The 18,328-nt window shown below is 39.6% G+C and overlaps 1 protein-coding gene across 2 annotated transcripts; it reads left to right on the top strand.

Moving 5' to 3' along the window:
- Nucleotides 1-305: 305 nt before the first annotated feature.
- ACTR8 (actin related protein 8) lies at nt 306-16,983 on the top strand. 2 transcript variants are annotated; one of them, XM_037798383.1, is made up of 13 exons: nt 306-522; nt 4,418-4,588; nt 5,839-5,949; nt 6,594-6,698; nt 6,960-7,133; nt 7,657-7,750; nt 7,974-8,106; nt 9,440-9,593; nt 11,759-11,854; nt 12,324-12,464; nt 13,408-13,672; nt 14,458-14,621; nt 15,460-16,983. In XM_037798383.1, exons 1-13 carry the CDS (start codon nt 400-402, stop codon nt 15,601-15,603), a joined length of 1,875 nt encoding a protein of 624 aa, XP_037654311.1. In that variant the 5' UTR covers nt 306-399; the 3' UTR covers nt 15,604-16,983. The 2 variants fall into 2 exon arrangements, with proteins under 2 accessions (XP_037654311.1, XP_037654319.1); XM_037798391.1 differs by lacking the exon at nt 6,594-6,698.
- The last annotated feature ends 1,345 nt before the right edge of the window (nt 16,984-18,328 follow it).

Below are 18,328 nucleotides of genomic sequence, written 5' to 3'. Positions count from 1 at the left end.
GGAGCGTGTAGAGAGGAGACCTAATACAGAGAACCCCAACATCTGAGGGTGGGCTGAGAAAGCGTGACCAGCGAGGTAACAGAGAACCAGATACCCAGAACCCAGAATGGTATCTGGGTAGCCAGGAGAAGGGACATGTGTGAAGACGAAATGAGGGTTAACTTGTACGTTATGCTGAGGGTACCGTTCAGCTACGACCAACCATAGCAACACCCACCCAATCTGCACTGCCATCCTCCTTCCCGCTTTCCCGGAATGCTCTGGGGGGGGCGACGCCTTTGGCGGCCATTTAACTTGAGGGCAGCCGGCTCCGAGGCCCCGCCTACGCGTTGGCTTTTCCGCCCTGGAGGTTGTGGCGGCGGTCGTGAGGCTATAGACTGGTGGGTGTCGGCAGCCGCTATGACCCAGGCAGAGAAGGGGGACGCGGAGAACGGGAAGGAGAAGAGTGGGGAGAAGGAGAAGGAGCAGCGCGGCGTGAAACGGCCCATTGTGCCCGCTCTAGTGCCGGAGTCGCTGCAGGAGGTGAGGCGCGGGGGGCGGGTCTCAGTCCTCTCGCCGGTTCCGGAGTCGCGGAGCTCCGCGCGGGCACGGGAGGCCTGGCGACGGTCGGAGGTTTTGGCCCCAAATCCTCTTGGGTGATGCTGGGGGTTTTGTTCCCTTCCATGTTCTGCCTGCCTGGACGCGGAAGGCGGGGATGGGAGGCGAATTGCCCCCACGCGGGGTGGCTCCCAGGCCCCAGGGGCCGACGGCCAGGGCACAGATTCTGCGTCCCCACCGCCTGCCCTCACCGGCTGTGGGAGCCCGGGCTAGGGCTTTGTCTCTCAGAGCCGGCTTCTCCGGACTTAAAACAAGGACAGTGATACCACCCAGCTCAAGTTGCAATGAGGATTAAATGATCACAGATAGAGAGTTTCGGACGGGGTCCCTCCAAGAGATTCGGCCTTTGTTAAAGAAATTTCAAGTTTAAAAACAAGGAAAAGGTAGACATTTTCCTAAATAGAAATTAAGAGCTTGTGGTTCATAAAAAAGAACAGGATTAAGTCCCAGACTAACCAGAAAAAAAAAATTCAGTAACAGGACAGGCAAAGAGTAAATAACCTTCATATGTACATATTTAGAAAAACTCTTAGGAATCATTGAAGAAAACACCCGAATTCCAGTAAGAAAATGGGCAAAGACCATGTACAATTCAGAGAAGAAATAAGGAGGCATTAAATGCTCAGAATTTCATGTTGGTCTTTTCAGAGCTAGCTTCTTCATGGGTCCATGGGGTGATGATAATACCTGCATGATAGGCAGCTGCTGAATACAGAGCATAGAGCCTGGTACATAGTAAGCCCCCAGCGTGGTCATTGCTATTGCACAGGTCTTGGTATCTGCGCAGGTCTTGGAATCTGCACCCACCTAATGGGGGGACAGACTGGATGGTCTGTAAGGGCCTTGCCAGTACCCCCTTACTCTGTGGGTGAGCTGACGGATATTGGAGCATGGTGAAGAAAGGGCTAGTGCAGCAGAGGGCCAGACAGGTGTCTTGAACACACTGTATTAGTTTCTTAGCTGCTAAAACAAATACCATTCAGTGGGTTGGCTTAACAATGGGAATTTATTGGCTTATGGTTTTAGAGACCAAAAGACTTGCTTCCTCCAGGGTTGGTGTCTTCTGGGTAGCTGGCAATCTTTGGGTTTCCCTGGCATTTCTATCACATAGCAATGCACATGGCAGCATTTTCTCCTTTCTCTTCCATGTTCTGTTGCTCTCCAGCTTCTGGCTGCTCCCCTGGCTTCTCCTCCTATGTCCTTTGTTTATAAGGACATTAGCCATATTGGAGGGGAAGGCCCATCCTTATTCAGTTTGGCACCTTAACTAATATCATCTTCACAGGACCAGTTTACAGATGGGTTCACACCCACAGGACTAGGGGTTGAGACCTGAACATGCCTTTTATGGGGGATAGGATTCAATCCCCAACACATACATAGCAGGTGTCTTCCCGTGCCCTGATGGTCAGGGATGGATTCTCTAAAGGACATGAACTCTGGACTGAGACCTGAAAAATGATTAGGAGTTCGCTAAAAGGAGGGAGGAATGTTGGAGGAAGAATAGTATGGAAGAGAACTGGGCAAGAGAGGATGTGAAGTGATGGAGGCATATCTAGTAGATCAGGATGTCTGGAATTGAAGAGCGGGGAGCAAGAGGTGAGACTAGAGATTTTAGTGTGGGTCATATCATAAGGGCCATGTAAGCCAAAGAGGCTGGCCTATCTTGAAGACAGTGGAGAACCTTGGAAGATTTTACTCTGTTATTATTAAGAGCTAACCTTCACTGAATGCTTACTTTGGTCAGGGTCTGAGCCACATGATCAACTCATTAAATCTTCACAGTAACTTTATTAAGTAGGAACTTCATCTAGAACAAGGAAGTGGCAGACCTGAACCTGAAGCTAGATCTATGAATCTGGAGCCTGGGCCTTTAACCGCTGTAACATTTCTTTACCTTCAGTGAGTTATATAACACCCTTTGGTTTTTCCATTTCCTCTGTGACACCTGTTTTGTTATTTGGTTAATAACTTTTTTATTCAGTCTTATCTTAAGCAATAGTATCCAGGAAATGATGTGTGGAGTGTACTTTTCTAGTTTCTTTCCTAATATACATTAAAATAAGTAGGTAAATCGTTAAAATAAGAATCTTTGTCTAATTCCTCACTTTGGGAAACTGCATTTACTACCCCTGTATACCACTTGAAGTACTGGTATCCCTGATAGCGAGCAGCCTCATCTAGTTACCCTGGTTTGCTGGACAAATGTTCTTTTCTTTGTCTGCCATAGCACAAAAAAAGGTTGGGAAGTACTGTTCAGCACCCATGCCACGGGAGAGTGGTGCCATCATCATTGAGCAAATACTCCTCAGCATCTGTAGGCTGTGCACTGGGATGGAGTAGTGAACAAGACAGAGGTGGTCCTTCTCATGTGACGTTTATTGTCTGTTGTGAAGGCTGGCAATAAATAATTACAAGAGTGACGAGTGTCATGAAAAGAAAAGTGATGACTGAAGATTGTATTACAGGGGAACTGTCAAACATAGTCTGATGACATCTAACTTCAAACTCGAAGGGAGGAATTTAATTTAGGTAGGAGGAGAAAGAACATTGCAGGCAAAGGGAATCACCTGTGTGAAGGCCCAGGAATCAGAATGGTGATCCACAAATTGGGTGGATCTAGAGCAAAGCTTAAGGGTAGGCAGGGTCTAGATCTTTGAGGGTTCTGGACTTGATGTTCTTGGGAAGCCACAGAAATGGTTTAAATGGAGGCCTGCCAAGTAGACACAGCTGTAGCTCAAGAGCAGGTGCTAGGTAAGGAGTCTGGCTGGACTGGTTCTCAGCTGGAGGAGTGTCCCCTTGAGGATTTTGTAGCTAAAGCAGTTATCCATAAAAGTAAACTCATAGTCATTACTCCTCTCTCCTGGATTTGTGCTGCTTTGTCAGCCCTTGGTTACCCACCTCCCAAGAATGGGTTTTTCAAGATTAAGGGCCCAGGCTGATTATGAAGTACATTGAAGTTTTAAGGGGATGGAATTGTGAACTCTGACTTTTAACCCCAAGCTCTTGCCATATCACCTAAGTAGCACAGAGCCAACAAGAGAGAAGAACTTCTTAAAAAGATGATCAAAATGTAGTTTATCAACATACTCTGAAGTGGTTGATGTATAAAGCCTTACTTTCTGGCATTACAAAATAATAATTTTTTCCTTATATTAATTTCTTCCCTGACCTCTTCAACCAGTGGTTATCAAGCCTGAGTGATTATACTAATCTCAGGAGATTTTAAAATTGCAGATTCCTGAGCTCTTTCTACCTGGAGATTTTGATCCAGAAATTTGTAGTGGAAGCTTCGGATCTGTTTTTACAGAACTGTTTAGGTAATTGAGATTTAAGGGTAGGCTTGGAAACCACTGTCTTGGACAGTGTTCCCTTAGCACTCAGCACATCATCAGTCATAGTACACCCCACACTCTATTATTCCTTGTTTAACTGTCTTCCTTAGTAAATAGAAAGTGCTGTCATGGTAGGGACTTAGTCTTTCCTGGTCACCAGGTACCCACAGTGCCTGGCACATAAATACTCAATAATTGTATGTTGGTTTGCATTGGATAATTTTGGTTTCATTCATGTAAACAAATACTTGCTGAGCTACCAGATCTTGGGAACGCAGATTAAAATGAGTTTTCTTTCAGGCGCAGAGCTGTGGTTGAATACCTCTCAGAAAACTCCCTTTACTAAAAATTGTTTTGATACTTTTGAGTCCGTTAGTCATAACAGGAAACTTAACTTCATGGTTTTAACCTGTTACCTATATGTAATTTAATTGTTACCTGCATATTATTTACTCTGGTCACGCTCTTGTGTTTTATATTTGCAGCAAATTCAGAGCAACTTCATCGTTGTCATACATCCAGGCTCAACTACTTTGAGGATTGGTCGAGCCACAGACACACTTCCTGCCAGCATTCCTCACATCATCGCACGAAGACACAAACAACAAGGGCAGCCCCTGTACAAGGATAACTGGCTGTTGAGGGAGGGACTAAATGTAAGTCAGAAATGGAGGACCTGGAGAAAATGTCCAGGGTTATTTCCCTGGTAGGGCCTAGACACTCAAGCATAGCTGGTAATCTTGAGTAAACATCTTCAGAAAAACATCATTCAGGGTTACAAATATCATTTTTCATCTGAGCTAGTGCTTTTAGGTATAAAGAATTAGTTATGTTATTTTTTAAAAAGTAAAATTTTTTTTAATCCCTCAGGATGAATTTGATGATCAAGACAATCTTTAATGGAGGATACAGAATCAGCACTCATGTAAAATGATACATTCAGGTCTTTATTAACTGACCATCACATTTTCTCTTCCAGAGTTTAAATTGAGCTTACATTTTTCAATCCATTAGCAGATTGAATTGCTTCAATGAGCACTCATTACTGTCTTAGATCAAATCTGAATTTAAAGGCAAAAAAAATCTGTCTCCTTGGAGTAAGCTTTTAGGGTATCCTATTGCGAGTGATAATTATCAGGAAAATTTTTTGTGATAGGTGTTAAATCTGTATATTCCATCATAATCCAAGTTTAATTTTCAAGTTTTAAATAAAGGATAATTTCAGGAACTTGCATTTTCTGTAATTGTAATATAATATTAGAACTTTAGGGTTCTATTTTTTAGCATATCTAACAGACTATATGTAAATATCATTTGATGATTTAAAAGTTAAAATCTCATTAGATCTTTGGATCTTAAAATTCTGCTATAGGGAATAGAATAAAATTCAAAAGAAAACAAAATAACATTTATACAGAGACATTTATGGATGTATTCTTTGCAGTATCACAATAACTTGAGTATTTGTTAATTAAACAAACTGAAATATGTGAAGGTAGATCACTTTGTTACAGAGTTGTAAACATGAGAATTATATAGATGTATGGAAGAGTCTCTGTGAAATACTTTGTAAATATATAGTAGGTATATGCTTTTATTAGTGCTGTGAATATTTTTATCACTCAAAAGTCATTTGAAGTTACAAATTTTTGCAAATAGTTGGTTTATTTTAAGGGTTTCTTTTCTTTTTCTTTTTTTCTTAAGGGTTTCTTTTTTATGTTTGTTTTTTATCAAAAGTAATGAAAGATTACTTGGAGTTCTCAAGAGTAATACATACTACAGATGAATAAGGAAATGCTGGTTGATGAGGGAGCATTTTCTTTTGAAGGATTAAATTAATAGTTTGCCAAATTGCCTTCTCTTTTCACTGAATCCTCTAAAAGGTTCATCTTTTCTTTTTCCCCAGAAGCCTGAAAGTAATGAACAAAGACAAAATGGCCTTAAGATGGTGGATCAAGCAATATGGTCCAAAAAGATGTCAAATGGTGCAAGACGGATTCCTGTGTCCCCTGAACAGGTTCAGTTTCAACTCTTCCTTCAGATTTATTCTTTCACCACCTCTTTTACATCATAATGCCATTTATGTGCTCTTTCTGTATCATGAAATGCAAGATAGGATTTCCTTCAAAAGAAAAAAATAATATAACTACAGAATACTTGAATCAATGTCACAAGTGCCTAGGCAAGCCAAATAATTTATAAGGTGTTGTTTCTTTAAGGCAAGTTGATGAGCATTTACAGTTTACAAACTGAGTTTAATTCAACTAAATGTGTAACTTCAGAACCTTGGTGAGAAGCTGTACCCTTACTATTTTCTTCACTTTAATATGATAAACCAATATGAACTATTAGGAATGCATGGGAGTTGGTATTATATATACATTTATATTCAATTTTAAACAGAGTTTGGTATTAATTTTACTCTGGCTGTGAATCACAGCCTAGTTGTTAAAATTATGGGAAAAATCAAGATTGTGGAAAAGGACAAGATAATCCTTTTGTGATGAGTCAGTATTCTACCAAATATTTTGGATTTGTGATTAAAATTTGCCACTGTCTCTGGTCTGTGTGAGAGAGGAATAAGGGAACTCTTATCCTATACTACCTGCTCCCGTTTTTCCTTCGCATAAATTCAGAGAAGTTTCAAAACTTTTTTTTCAGGCACGCTCCTACAATAAGCAGATGCGGCCTGCGATTTTAGATCACTGTTCTGGAAATAAGTGGACAAATACATCTCATCACCCTGAGTATTTGGTAGGAGAAGAGGTAGGAAACTTCGTTACAATGAAACGGAAGAAAAGAAACCTGATCCTGGTTCTAAAATTCATTTACTTTGCCATCTAGTTCTAGTCCTGTCCTTCCTACTTTGAGGACTAGATGTTTACATTGGCTCCTGAAATTTTAGATACTCCACTCGCAACATTTAGAACATTCAGTAATTTCTGGCCTGAGTTTTTTGGATGTGAATCCAAAAAACCCTGAGAGAAGAGTTTTAATGATGTACTTCTTCCCCTTCCCTTTCTCTAGGCCTTGTATGTTAATCCACTGGACTGTTATAACATTCACTGGCCTATCAGAAGAGGTCAGTTAAATATTCACTCGGGACCCGGGGGCTCCCTTACAGCTGTTCTGGCAGATATTGAAGTAATATGGTCTCACGCAATACAAAAATATTTGGAAATCCCACTGAAAGATTTAAAGGTGAGCTAAAATTCCCAGTTACTTAGGTTTTCTTTAAGATTCTTGGTTAATAAAAGAATGCATTACTGGGTTCTTTGTAATACAATGTCATTCTTTAAGCATTCTTGGCTTTAAGGTGTTGAGGACATTTTTTCTTCTTCACTTAATTCTTAATTCTTTCCTTTTTGATGCTTTGTTTCTTTGGAGTTTCCATGTACTGCTTTGTAATCAACAAATGATGGCAAAGCAAAAATAGAAGAAGCTTGTTCATGTTTATGCTTTCTCTGTAGTCCTTATGGATACATCAGTTATCTTTTATTTCTCAAGTTCTAAATGATTCAAGGAATAAAGAAACCAATTTCCGCCTTTTCTGTTTCATCATAAAATCCAAAGGATAGCAGAGAGAGAGATTTGAGCTTTTATTCTGGGCCTTTAACCATAGCTGCTACTCCTTTTAGGGGATCATCTCTGAAGATCCATGTATTGAAATTTATCTTGACTGGAATTGAGTGTTAACCCTTTTTTTCTGTATTTTCTTTTTTAGTATTACAGATGTATCTTGTTAATTCCTGATATCTATAATAAACAGCATGTGAAGGAACTAGTGAATATGATCTTAATGAAGATGGGCTTTTCAGGTATGTCTGATATTCCAGTGAAATCTACTTTAAATGAATTTGTTTTTCTTTTTTAGTGACCAAGTACATCTGATTCACTGATTTATTTTTAAGTGCTTATTCTGACAGTTTCAAAGATGTTTAGATGCCTGTGCAGAGGTTTTTAGACTCCTGGCTGTAGTTGATTATTTGTTTAAGGATCTTTATTGCTCTCTGTGACATTCCTCTGCCTTTTCTGTTTTAGGGATTGTGGTTCATCAGGAGTCTGTGTGTGCCACCTTTGGAAGTGGCTTAAGCAGCACATGTATTGTAGATGTTGGGGACCAGAAGACAAGCATATGCTGTGTAGAGGATGGTGTCTCTCATCGGAACACTCGGTAGGAACTTGGGAGGTGGCATTCCCTATCTCTCTCCCCTCACAGGTTATTCAACTATAAAGCATCACAAGTTAGAAAGATATCATATATAAAGAAATTACCTATGCAAAACCATTGCATAGGGAACCAACAAGATTGTAGAAGTGAAAATTCTAGCAAGTCTCTCTAAATACATGGCTTGTACCCTTCCTGTTGGACCTCTGTAATAGAAGTTTGCATCAGCAGCTCTTGTAAGTCCTAGTATGTGTTGTGTGGTTCCCCAAATAGTAAGCATATAGGTTAGCAGCATGTCTTTTGCTGTGGTCTGGATTAAAGATTCCAATCACACACTCACAATAAAGCTTTATTTAGGCAAGTCATGCAGGAGAAAATGGATTTTCAGGTCCCAATTCTCTAGCTAGCTGGTGTTTTGAGTATTTGCTTTTCTCGTTAAAATGTTCTGTGAGTGACAAGTAACTTTATGGTGATCAAGTCCATAAATGATGTCATCACTGATACAAGCATTAATAAAATAGCTATCAGGACCAGTTTTCCTGCTTGTCCATCATGAGTTGAGCCCAGTAGAGGTGTGAGCACCCTCAAATTCTGCACTTGGGTTTTCTGCAGCATTTCGCACTCCTCAAATGGCTTCTTCCTGCCCCTCAGGATGCTTTAAATCTTCATGTCCTTCATGTGAGATAGTCTGTTTCTCAGAGTATAGAAGCAAATTTGAAGAGGGCCCAAGCATTCCATGCAAAAGTTTAATCTGCCTCACACCTATATGTACAATGCATTCTAAAGCCCAGTATGATTTTGGCTCATCCATTGTTTGGATTATCTAATGCCAGTGGTTCTCAAATTGTGGAGAAAATGCTTTACCCAGGTGTCTGACCACAAAAAATAATATAACAGTGTTCTTTCCAAGTCCTAGAAGCATTCAGTTAGTAAATAAGTTTTTTTCTCTAACCTTTTCTCCCATAAGTTTGTCTTATGGTGTCAGGGCCTGGCACCTTTATATACTAGTGTATGTAGATAGCCAAACAACATTCATATAGTAAAGACATATTGACTTGGAAACAAGTTGGATCTATAATAGTGTGTATCCTGTTTCTTGGATACTTATTGCAAACAGCATGATCACATCTAGATGCCTCACCACTGGTTTTAGCCAGAGTTCCCTCTCTCCTTCCCTCCCAGCCATCCTTTCTGTCCTTTCATTCTGTGATTTCTTCTTGCTGCAAACATTTTTTTTTGAGACACCCTATGTTTCACTGTGGCTAATTAACTCCTTGAAGTACACTTTGCACCCTCTTGTCTGACAGACGAACAATCTGTCCTCTTCTTTTAACTCTAGGCTCTGTCTGGCATATGGGGGATCTGATGTGTCAAGATGTTTTTACTGGCTGATGCAGCGAGCTGGATTCCCTTACAGAGAATGCCAGTTAGCAAATAAAATGGATTGCCTTCTTCTGCAGCACCTTAAAGAAACTTTTTGTCATTTAGATCAGGTGAGAGCAAAATCAACATTGCTGATTTTTTTTTTCCAGGAAAATTTTAAGTTAAAAATTTAGCAATAATATGCTACCCTTTCAAGCCCAGTTGATAAAGCCTTGAAGCTGAAACTCTTAAGGAATGAATTTCCATTAAGGGCAGAGCAGTAAAGATGTGTTTTTGTCTCTGGAAAACACAGATTGTTATTTTAGGAAAGATTTCTCTCTCCTTAGGAGTCTGATCATTCTGGTAAAAGATGAAGATAAATTAGTAACAGGTAAATATGTAGGTACCAATATGTAATAAGATGGCATAATTTGGAACACAGTACTTTCTTAGTATTGTAAAAGAAGGAACAACATTTGATCATTACTGGATATGGATTTCTACATTTTTATGCTTTTTGTTTTGGAAGTTGTTTTTTTTTTTCCCCCAGCATCTTCAAGTAATATAATTTTGAATTTAAAAAAAATTGAAAAACATAAAAACATCCAGTTAGTGAAGAGCATTTGCTTATTTGTTTGGGCCATTGTTTGTGTTAGTGTACAGTGATAATGAAGAAAACACAGAAATGCAGATAGTGGAAATTTCTGAATTGTTAAGTAGGGAAGAAGGTATAATTATTTTTTTAAGTTACATGAAAATGGTAGAAAGTTGCAGGGCACCATTTTTTTGTTGTTGTTCACAATTTACTTTTTAATTGTGAAATTTAACATATATACCTAACAGAGATAACTGTCCAAGTACGATTTAACAAGTACTTAGAGTAAATTTCAAAGCATGTTATGGGTTACAATTCCACAATTTCAGTTATTTTCTTACTGTAAAATATAACGTATTCAGAAAGGTGATAACTTTCAAAGTACAATTTAACAAGTAGTTAGCAGATTTCAAAGAATATTGTGTGTTACAGTTCCAGAGTTTCAGTTCTTTCCTTATTGTGAAATGTAAGGTATATAAAGAAAGGTGATAAATTTCAAAGTACAATTTAACAAGTAGTATAGGACAAATTTCAAAGAATGTTATGGGTTATAGTTCTACCTTTTCAGTTATTTCCTTCTAGCTATTCTAATGCCCTAGCATCTAAAAAATATTTATATAAAGATACAGTGTTTGTAATCCTTTGTTAAATCCTGTCTTGTCTGTTGCTACCTTTTCCTCTCATTTAATCACTTTCTCCATCTTCAGAGGTGTCTAGGCAGAGACTACTGAAAAGGGGTGTCAACATTATGGGGAAGGGAGCTGCATCTAATTATTGTTCTTAAAGAGGCTATTGCCTCTGGGTTTTAGGCCTTGTCTGGCACAGGAACACTCTGGTGGATTTAAGTTTCTGAGAGATAAAACTTAGAGAATCTTTTATAGAATCTCAGGTAGGGACCTAGGTATTTGGAGACTATTTTTGCTAAGGGCATGGCATACTGTGGCCATTTGGGATGTCTAGCTGGAGCTTGCATAAGAGAAACCTCCAGGATAGCCTCTTTTTTTTTTTTTTAAAATTAAATTCAGTTTTATTGAAATACATTCACACACCATACAATCATCCATGATATACAATCCACTGTCCACAGTATGATAACATAGTTATGCGTTCATCACCACAATCTATCTCTGAACATTTTCCTTACATCAGAAAGAACCAGAACAAGAATAAAAAATAAAAGTGAAAAAAGAACACCCAAATCATCCCCCCATCCCACCCCGTTTGTCCTTTAGTTTTTATCCCCATTCCTCCACTCATCCATACACTAGATAAAGGGGGTGTGATCCACAAGGTCTTCACAATCACACTGTCACCCCTTGTAATCTACATTATTATATAATTGTCTTCAGGAGTCCAGACTGCTGGGTTGGAGTTTGGTAGTTTCAGTATTTACTTCTAGCTATCCCAGGATAGCCTCTTGACTCTATTTGAAATCCCTTAGTCACTGTAACCTTATTTTGTTACCTTTCTTTTCCTCCTTTTGATCAAGAAGATATTTTCAGTCCCTCGATGCCAGGGCCAGGCTCATTCCTGGGAGTTGTGTCCCATGTCACCAGGGAGATTCACTCCCCTGGGAGTCATGTCCCATGTGTAGGGCACCTTTTTATAGATTATATTAGATGGTGGAGAAGCTTAAGTATATTTTGAAGAGTTCCCATATACTTTTACTGATTCACTGATTGCATCTTTTCCTGGAATCAGGATATTTCTGGACTTCAGGACCATGAGTTCCAGATTCGACATCCAGATTCCCCAGCCCTACTTTACCAGTTTCGATTAGGAGATGAGAAACTCCAGGTAACGTATGGGTGTGTATTTCCATAAAGGAAAGCCATCCAGGTTCAGTAAAACTGAGAGAATGTGCACTTGCTGGAAACCTCATGCAGTCAGAATGTCAGATGGTGATAGATTATCCACTAAACCAACATTTAAGCCACTGGTACAGTACAGGTTAGAACAGACCTGACTACCATCTTTTTAATTAGCCACTATGTGATTAGTTGTTATGTAGAGAGACAAGCGCTATTCTTATTAGGAAACCATAAAGTAGATTGCTAGGCACTTATTTTACTTTTGGTTTGAGATTTCTGTCACGTGGCGTCCTATCACCCATTCAGGTGGATGATGGGCGAGTCTGGCCCATCATGCAGTGGGCCAGTCTTCTTGCATTTCATCTGCCAGTTTGTTTTTGGAAGAACAAATTTTAGTGACTCAGTTATTGCAGGAGGTTGTATCTTTTGTTAATTGCTCTTCTTTCCACACATAGGCTCCAATGGCTTTGTTTTACCCAGCAACTTTTGGAATTGTTGGACAGAAAATGACAACTTTGCAGCACAGATCCCAGGGTGATCCCGAGGATCCTCATGATGAACATTACCTTCTGGCCACTCAGAGCAAGCAAGAACAGGTCTGCATGTGGGAGGAGACAATTTGCTGTGCAAGAGAAGTTTGTCCACAATTAATGGATCATTGTAGTCACTGCAGTCTTATAGCATACTGACACTGAGGCTGTTTATAGAGCTGTAGATGAAATGAAGTCAAAATTTAAAATCGGGATGGCATTTTATTACTCAGCAGACATTAATCCATTTTTCAGAATACCAGTCCACACTTTCAAAAGTTGATTTAATGAAGAACTTCCCTTTTGGTGTATATTGCTTATTTGCATTATCTACTTTTGAATAGTTATCCAGTAATGAGTAAAATTTTACCTATTTTTTAATTATATTGTGAAAGTGTGTGGCTTAGGCAAAGAGTTGAATTGGATTCCTTTGTCCAAAGCTGATCCCAGTAATAGGATGTCCAATGCAGGGGCACAAATTAAAGCTCTTTATCAGCTAATGAAATGTCAGCGGCTTATGATAGAAAGTAGAAGGTGGCTGTAAACTTTTTCTAGTGTTTATTCCTGTCCTAGAGGTAAGTATGAGGCAATAAGGTAAGGTTTGAAAATGGGGATTCCATAACAGCCCCTGGCCCATGACTCCCACCAACATATTCTACTTAAAAATAGAATTTAAGGGGGAACAAGTCCTTTTACAATGATATTCCAATTTTAAAATCCAGCCAATGATAGCAGGGTTCAGAGACTTTACCCTTCCTCCTGGCGACTGCTTTGGAATTGTCAGAGCATCCTCACCTTCTATACACCACCTTTCATTCCTGAATTATCCAGGAGTAGGTGCTGGGTGGTTATTACATACTATGGTGTATTTCCTCCCCGAATCACAGTGACAGGTTTTTGTTTTTTACTCACATATAGTAGTGGGGTAGGAGGGGTAGGATTCAGTTTAAGGACATCAGCAGTGTTGTCATAGTCATGCTATCTACTTGATTGTCCTTTCGATTTAAAGTCTGCAAAAGCTACTGCTGACCGAAAGTCTGCATCCAAACCCATTGGATTTGAAGGGGATCTCCGTGGCCAGTCCTCTGATCTTCCAGAAAGACTCCATGCCCAGGAGGTAGATTTGGGATCCTCCCAGGGAGATTGCCTGATGGCCAGCAATGATTCTGAGGAGACCCTCACCGCACTGATGTCCAGGAAGACTTCTATCTCACTGTTTGAAGGGAAAGCCCTGGGCCTGGATAAAGCTATTCTTCACAGCATAGACTGTTGTTGTAAGTACATTTAAGGGGACCAGAAGGTAGAAATTAAATGAATTGGTTCAGGCTAGAGTATAGTTGTGCAGTGTAGCATAGTCATTGTCCTTGAAAAACTCTTAAGGACCTACTTTGTGATTACGTCGCCAAGTGTTGAGAATACAGTAGTGAGGAAAAAGAACTGGTCCCTGGCCTTGTTGAGCATGTAACCTAGTAGAAGACACCAAAATAAGTTGAATAATCACAAAAATGTGAAAATAACATCTATGACTGCTGTGTGTGCTTCTAATTGAGGAACTTAAAGGATTTTTACTACCGGGGGTGGTGGGGAGATGTGGACAGTAGGAGGCAGGGAAGGCTTCCTTGAGGAAGAGAGAAATCTAAGGGGTGAATGGGTGTTAGCCAGTCACAGGTGGGGGTGGTGGTCCAGGTAGAAGAAGCTGCTTGTGAAGGGCAGTGTGGTAGGAAGGCATGAAGCCTAAGTGGAGGCTGGCGTGGCAGGGTGCAGAGAGCTGAGGGAAGCAGGAGTGAGGAGGGGGCTACAGAAGTGAGTGAGTGCCATATCATTTTGGACTTGGTAGGGTCCCTTAAAGATTTTGTTTTTAATTCTAAGAGCAGGGATTGTGGGCATAGTTGGGGGTTGGGGCAACATGGTCATTTGTGTTTTGCAAGTTTACTCTGACTGAAGTGTTGAGGATGGGTTAGTTCCTTGAGATGATCCTTGAGAAGGCTATTATGGTGGCTTGGTCTAGGGTGGTGGTGGATACAAAGAAAAATTGCAAACAATATCACTATCTTTTCAGCATCTGATGATACCAAAAAGAAGATGTACAGCTCCGTCCTGGTGGTGGGAGGTGGTTTGATGTTCCATAAAGCTCAAGAATTTCTGCAGCACAGAATTCTCAATAAAATGCCACCTTCATTTAGGCGAATTATTGAAAATGTGGATGTGATAACAAGGCCTAAGGTGTGTTGTTTCACAGTGAAAGTTGGACTATATACAAATGAAATCACCATTGATTCTAATTCTAATGTTTGTAGACAGATGCAATCTGGGAAGCATGGGCTTGTGTCTGGGAAGCTCTTAAAGGCTTAGGTCAGGTGAGAAAATTACTTTCAATGGGTCACAGATATGATGGCAGGAACTCTGGACTAGGAGACTAGATTCCTGGGTTTAGTGAGTTTAGTCCCTGTTTTGCTCCCTAAACTAGCTTCACTGTCTTCCCCTTTGTAAAAGAACCTGATGGTGCAAGAAGACGGACCAGTGTCTCATTCTTAGTCTTGCCAGAACAGCTCCATTTCTATCTCTTTTTCATATCAAGGATCAACTGCTGGCCCCTGGCCAGATGACTTTTAAGGATCTCTTTGGCTTGAACTATCCTTCTGATAAAGATACATAAACCTAGGAATTTAGAAACAGATTATGTTTCTGTTTATTAAATTTTACCGACCGTTTCTAGACAATGTTCCTATTTAATTTTAATACAGAAGGAATATTGTGGGGATCTATCTATTCCACTCAAACTTCAAAATAATTTGTTTTGTTATATATACATTCCTGGTTGTAAGGCCTGGAAGAGTAGTCAAAAGTAGCATCTTCAGTAATAAAAAAAATTCTTTATCAGTTGATACCAAAAGATGTCTGTATTTTCATGGGTCTTGCTGTCTTTAATACAAGTTGAAAATCTGGCCTATTGGGCATTGACTCAGCACGGCTTTTTCCCCCCTTCCCCAAATTCAAGTAGAAATTAAGTATATCTCCTGAATCATCTACTTATGCTGAAATATCCTCATCACTTCTTTAGGACATGGATCCCCGGCTGATTGCCTGGAAAGGAGGGGCAGTGTTGGCTTGTTTGGATACAACACAGGAACTGTGGATTTATCAGCGAGAATGGCAGCGCTTTGGTGTCCGCATGTTACGAGAGCGAGCTGCTTTTGTCTGGTGAGATGGGGAGAAAAAGTCAGTGTTGAAGACCAAAAAACAAATCTCATGGTATAAAAGATTTTTAGAGAATATATGTATTTTAATTTATTGACCTAGATGCTTAAGTTTCATGGAAAATAAATGAATTTCAACTTAAGTTAAGGACATGACATTGGTTTGAAATTGTAAGCTGCTTTGGTAGTCAGGACATTTGAGAATAAATATGAACTTACTCTTCAGTTCTAAACTCACCTGCCCCTTTCTCAGGATCTCATAAACTGTCTCATGCTGTAAAATGTTGCTGTTGAATGGTTCTCACATGGTGAAACCCTTCGTCTTCTAAGTTTCATAAGCCATCTTGCAACCACAAGGGGTGTGTGACTTGTACACCGTAATCACAAAAAGTACTGTCTGGTTCTTTTCCATTTTTCCCCTTGCTTGGTATAGCACAGTTAGATTCTGAGGTCATTGGGGTTTTGTATCATATAATGTGACTCATGTCCTCTTTGAGTTCCAAATAGGAAAAAAAAAAAGTCTCCCTCTCCCCTTTTTTCCCTTTTATTTTCTATTGGAGGATAAAAAAGATGGGAGCCCATTCAGTTCTAGACTTACAGCTGGGCTGGCTGGCTTTTGTCACTGAACATGCTCTAGGGTGGGCTTGGGAAAGCAAACAGTTATTATTTGACCAAAACAAAGCAAAAGCTGAAAAGGAAATCTCATTTCCTTCATAAAGCTAAGGAGAAATGATTTCATATAATTTATAGAGTTAACTTGTGTTGTATACATAAACCTGTTAACTGTGCTTGTAATTACTACTGATGAAGTCATTAAACCTCCAGTTTCCCTTGTCCTGAAGAACTTAGTGAGAGCTTTTGGAGTTTGTTGTGTTCAGTATGGTCAGTAGACCTTAGCCTGTGAACAGTGTGAAGCAAAATCAAAGCTACTATCACCTGTGGCCCAGGCCTTCGTGAGGCCTTCTGAGCCCCTGGTGAGAGGAGGAGAGTGCCTTGTCCTGAAACGGGAGCCAGTCAGTGAACACAGCCTGCGGCTCAGAGAGCTGGGAGCAGCAGAGCAGGCCTGATGCCCGCCACACATGCCACACAGCACTTCCAGGTGAAGGGGACTGGGGAAGGAGAAATGCAGGGTCCAGTAAGAAATGGAGGTAAGAATGGAATACAGAAAGAAAGATGATCAGAAATCTTAGAACCAGGGAAAATGCTGGTACTGGAGCATTTCACATTAGTAGGTCTTCTCTACATGTCTGCTTAGTAGGTAACAAAGACGAGTCACCCAGATGATCTTAACTTGTTAACTCCATTTGGGATATGTGCCTTCAATTTGAAAATTGCATGTTCTTTTGTTTTTTTATATTTCTTAGCAAAATAAATCTATACAACATTGATTTTATTTGTTTCTGGTCTGTTTCAACACAATTTTCTATTGGCTACCTCAATCCAAAAGTATACTGTATTTCTACTTAAAATAGTTTTTCACATGACAACATAACACATTTCACATATCAACTGGTAAATGCTGATTCATTGGAAGTTGGTTTCTGGTCCATGTTTTGACATAGGCCATAGCTGCCTTGTATTACCAGCACTGACAGCACCGTGAAACGGATCCTGACGAGTGAGTGAGCTCTACCACATTACATACACTGCCTCAGTCTTTCTTTACTGAGTATCTGCTTGTGAAGCTGGGCATGCTGAATTTTCACTCTATGCTTCTTTATTTTGGTTTTTTATTTTATCTATAAATAAGGTAAGAATGGAATATAGAAAGATGATCAGAAATCTTAGAACCAGGGAAAATGCTGGTACTGGAGCATTTTACATTAGTAGGTCTTCTCTACATGTGGCATGGTCCTTTAAGGATAATCTTCAAATGCATACATTTTAATAGTCATCCATCTGAAACTGATCCACCTTTCCCAGCAGAATCAGTATTCCTAGGAAAATATATATGCCAACAAAAATACATTTTCATGACCTGTGCATTAAGAAAAAGATACTTTCAGAAAAATAAAAAGTTGGAACATGTAAAACCCCACACCTCTGTGTGTTCCGTAACTCCATGGTAATTTCTGTTTTTTTGCTTAGGTAAATCATTATAACTCACTTATAAAAAGATGAATCACTTCAAGAGGGCTAACTTTCAATTGAAAAATTATTTTTTGAACATAAAAATCTTGGTAGTAACACAAACCCTGAGATGTCTGACAGTGACCTCTGTTAGGTAACTTCTGGCACAGTAGACATCAGGTCTGCAGGTAATGCATTTTGGTGTCCATGTTCAAGTCACCTGTCACCAGTCAGGTAGGCCATGAAATCTAGTCTGGAAAGGGAACATCCAAGACAATTAACAGATAATACAAGGGTTACATATATACTAGGTCATCTGGTGCATAAAGGCGGGTTCAGCTTGTTGGTCCCTCCTTTTATTATCTTAAAAGTAAAGATTTTTGCGTGTGATGCAGGGTTTTTTACGTAGTAAGCAATTGAGTGAATTAGTGAGGTTTTCTAAAATTTTGTATTTATTAATTAAACTTAACCTTCCAGAGTTACACAATTCTACCTGTAATGCAGTGCATGGACTATTCAAGACGACATTTGGCTGGAAGCTGCTTTATCATTGCATTATCAGAATGGTTGTGGTTTTCTGTTACAGTTATTCTTAGTTTTTAGGTATAAAATTGATTTAGTTTTATAATTATAAATTTAGTTTCAATTCTTTAGTTAACACTA

Source organism: Choloepus didactylus, chromosome 1 (assembly GCF_015220235.1).
Source record: "Choloepus didactylus isolate mChoDid1 chromosome 1, mChoDid1.pri, whole genome shotgun sequence".
Taxonomy (NCBI): Eukaryota; Metazoa; Chordata; class Mammalia; order Pilosa; family Megalonychidae; genus Choloepus; species Choloepus didactylus.
Note: the sequence above shows the minus strand (reverse complement) of the source record. Positions and strands in the feature narration are given on the sequence as shown.

Coding starts and splice junctions, on each gene's coding strand:
- ACTR8 (XM_037798383.1), top strand. CDS start 400: ATGACCCAGGCAGAGAAGGGGGACGCGGAGAACGGGAAGGAGAAGAGT. Junction 4,589..5,838: donor TGTTGAGGGAGGGACTAAAT/GTAAGTCAGAAA, acceptor CTTTTTCCCCAG/AAGCCTGAAAGTAATGAACA. Junction 11,855..12,323: donor TAGGAGATGAGAAACTCCAG/GTAACGTATGGG, acceptor TTCCACACATAG/GCTCCAATGGCTTTGTTTTA.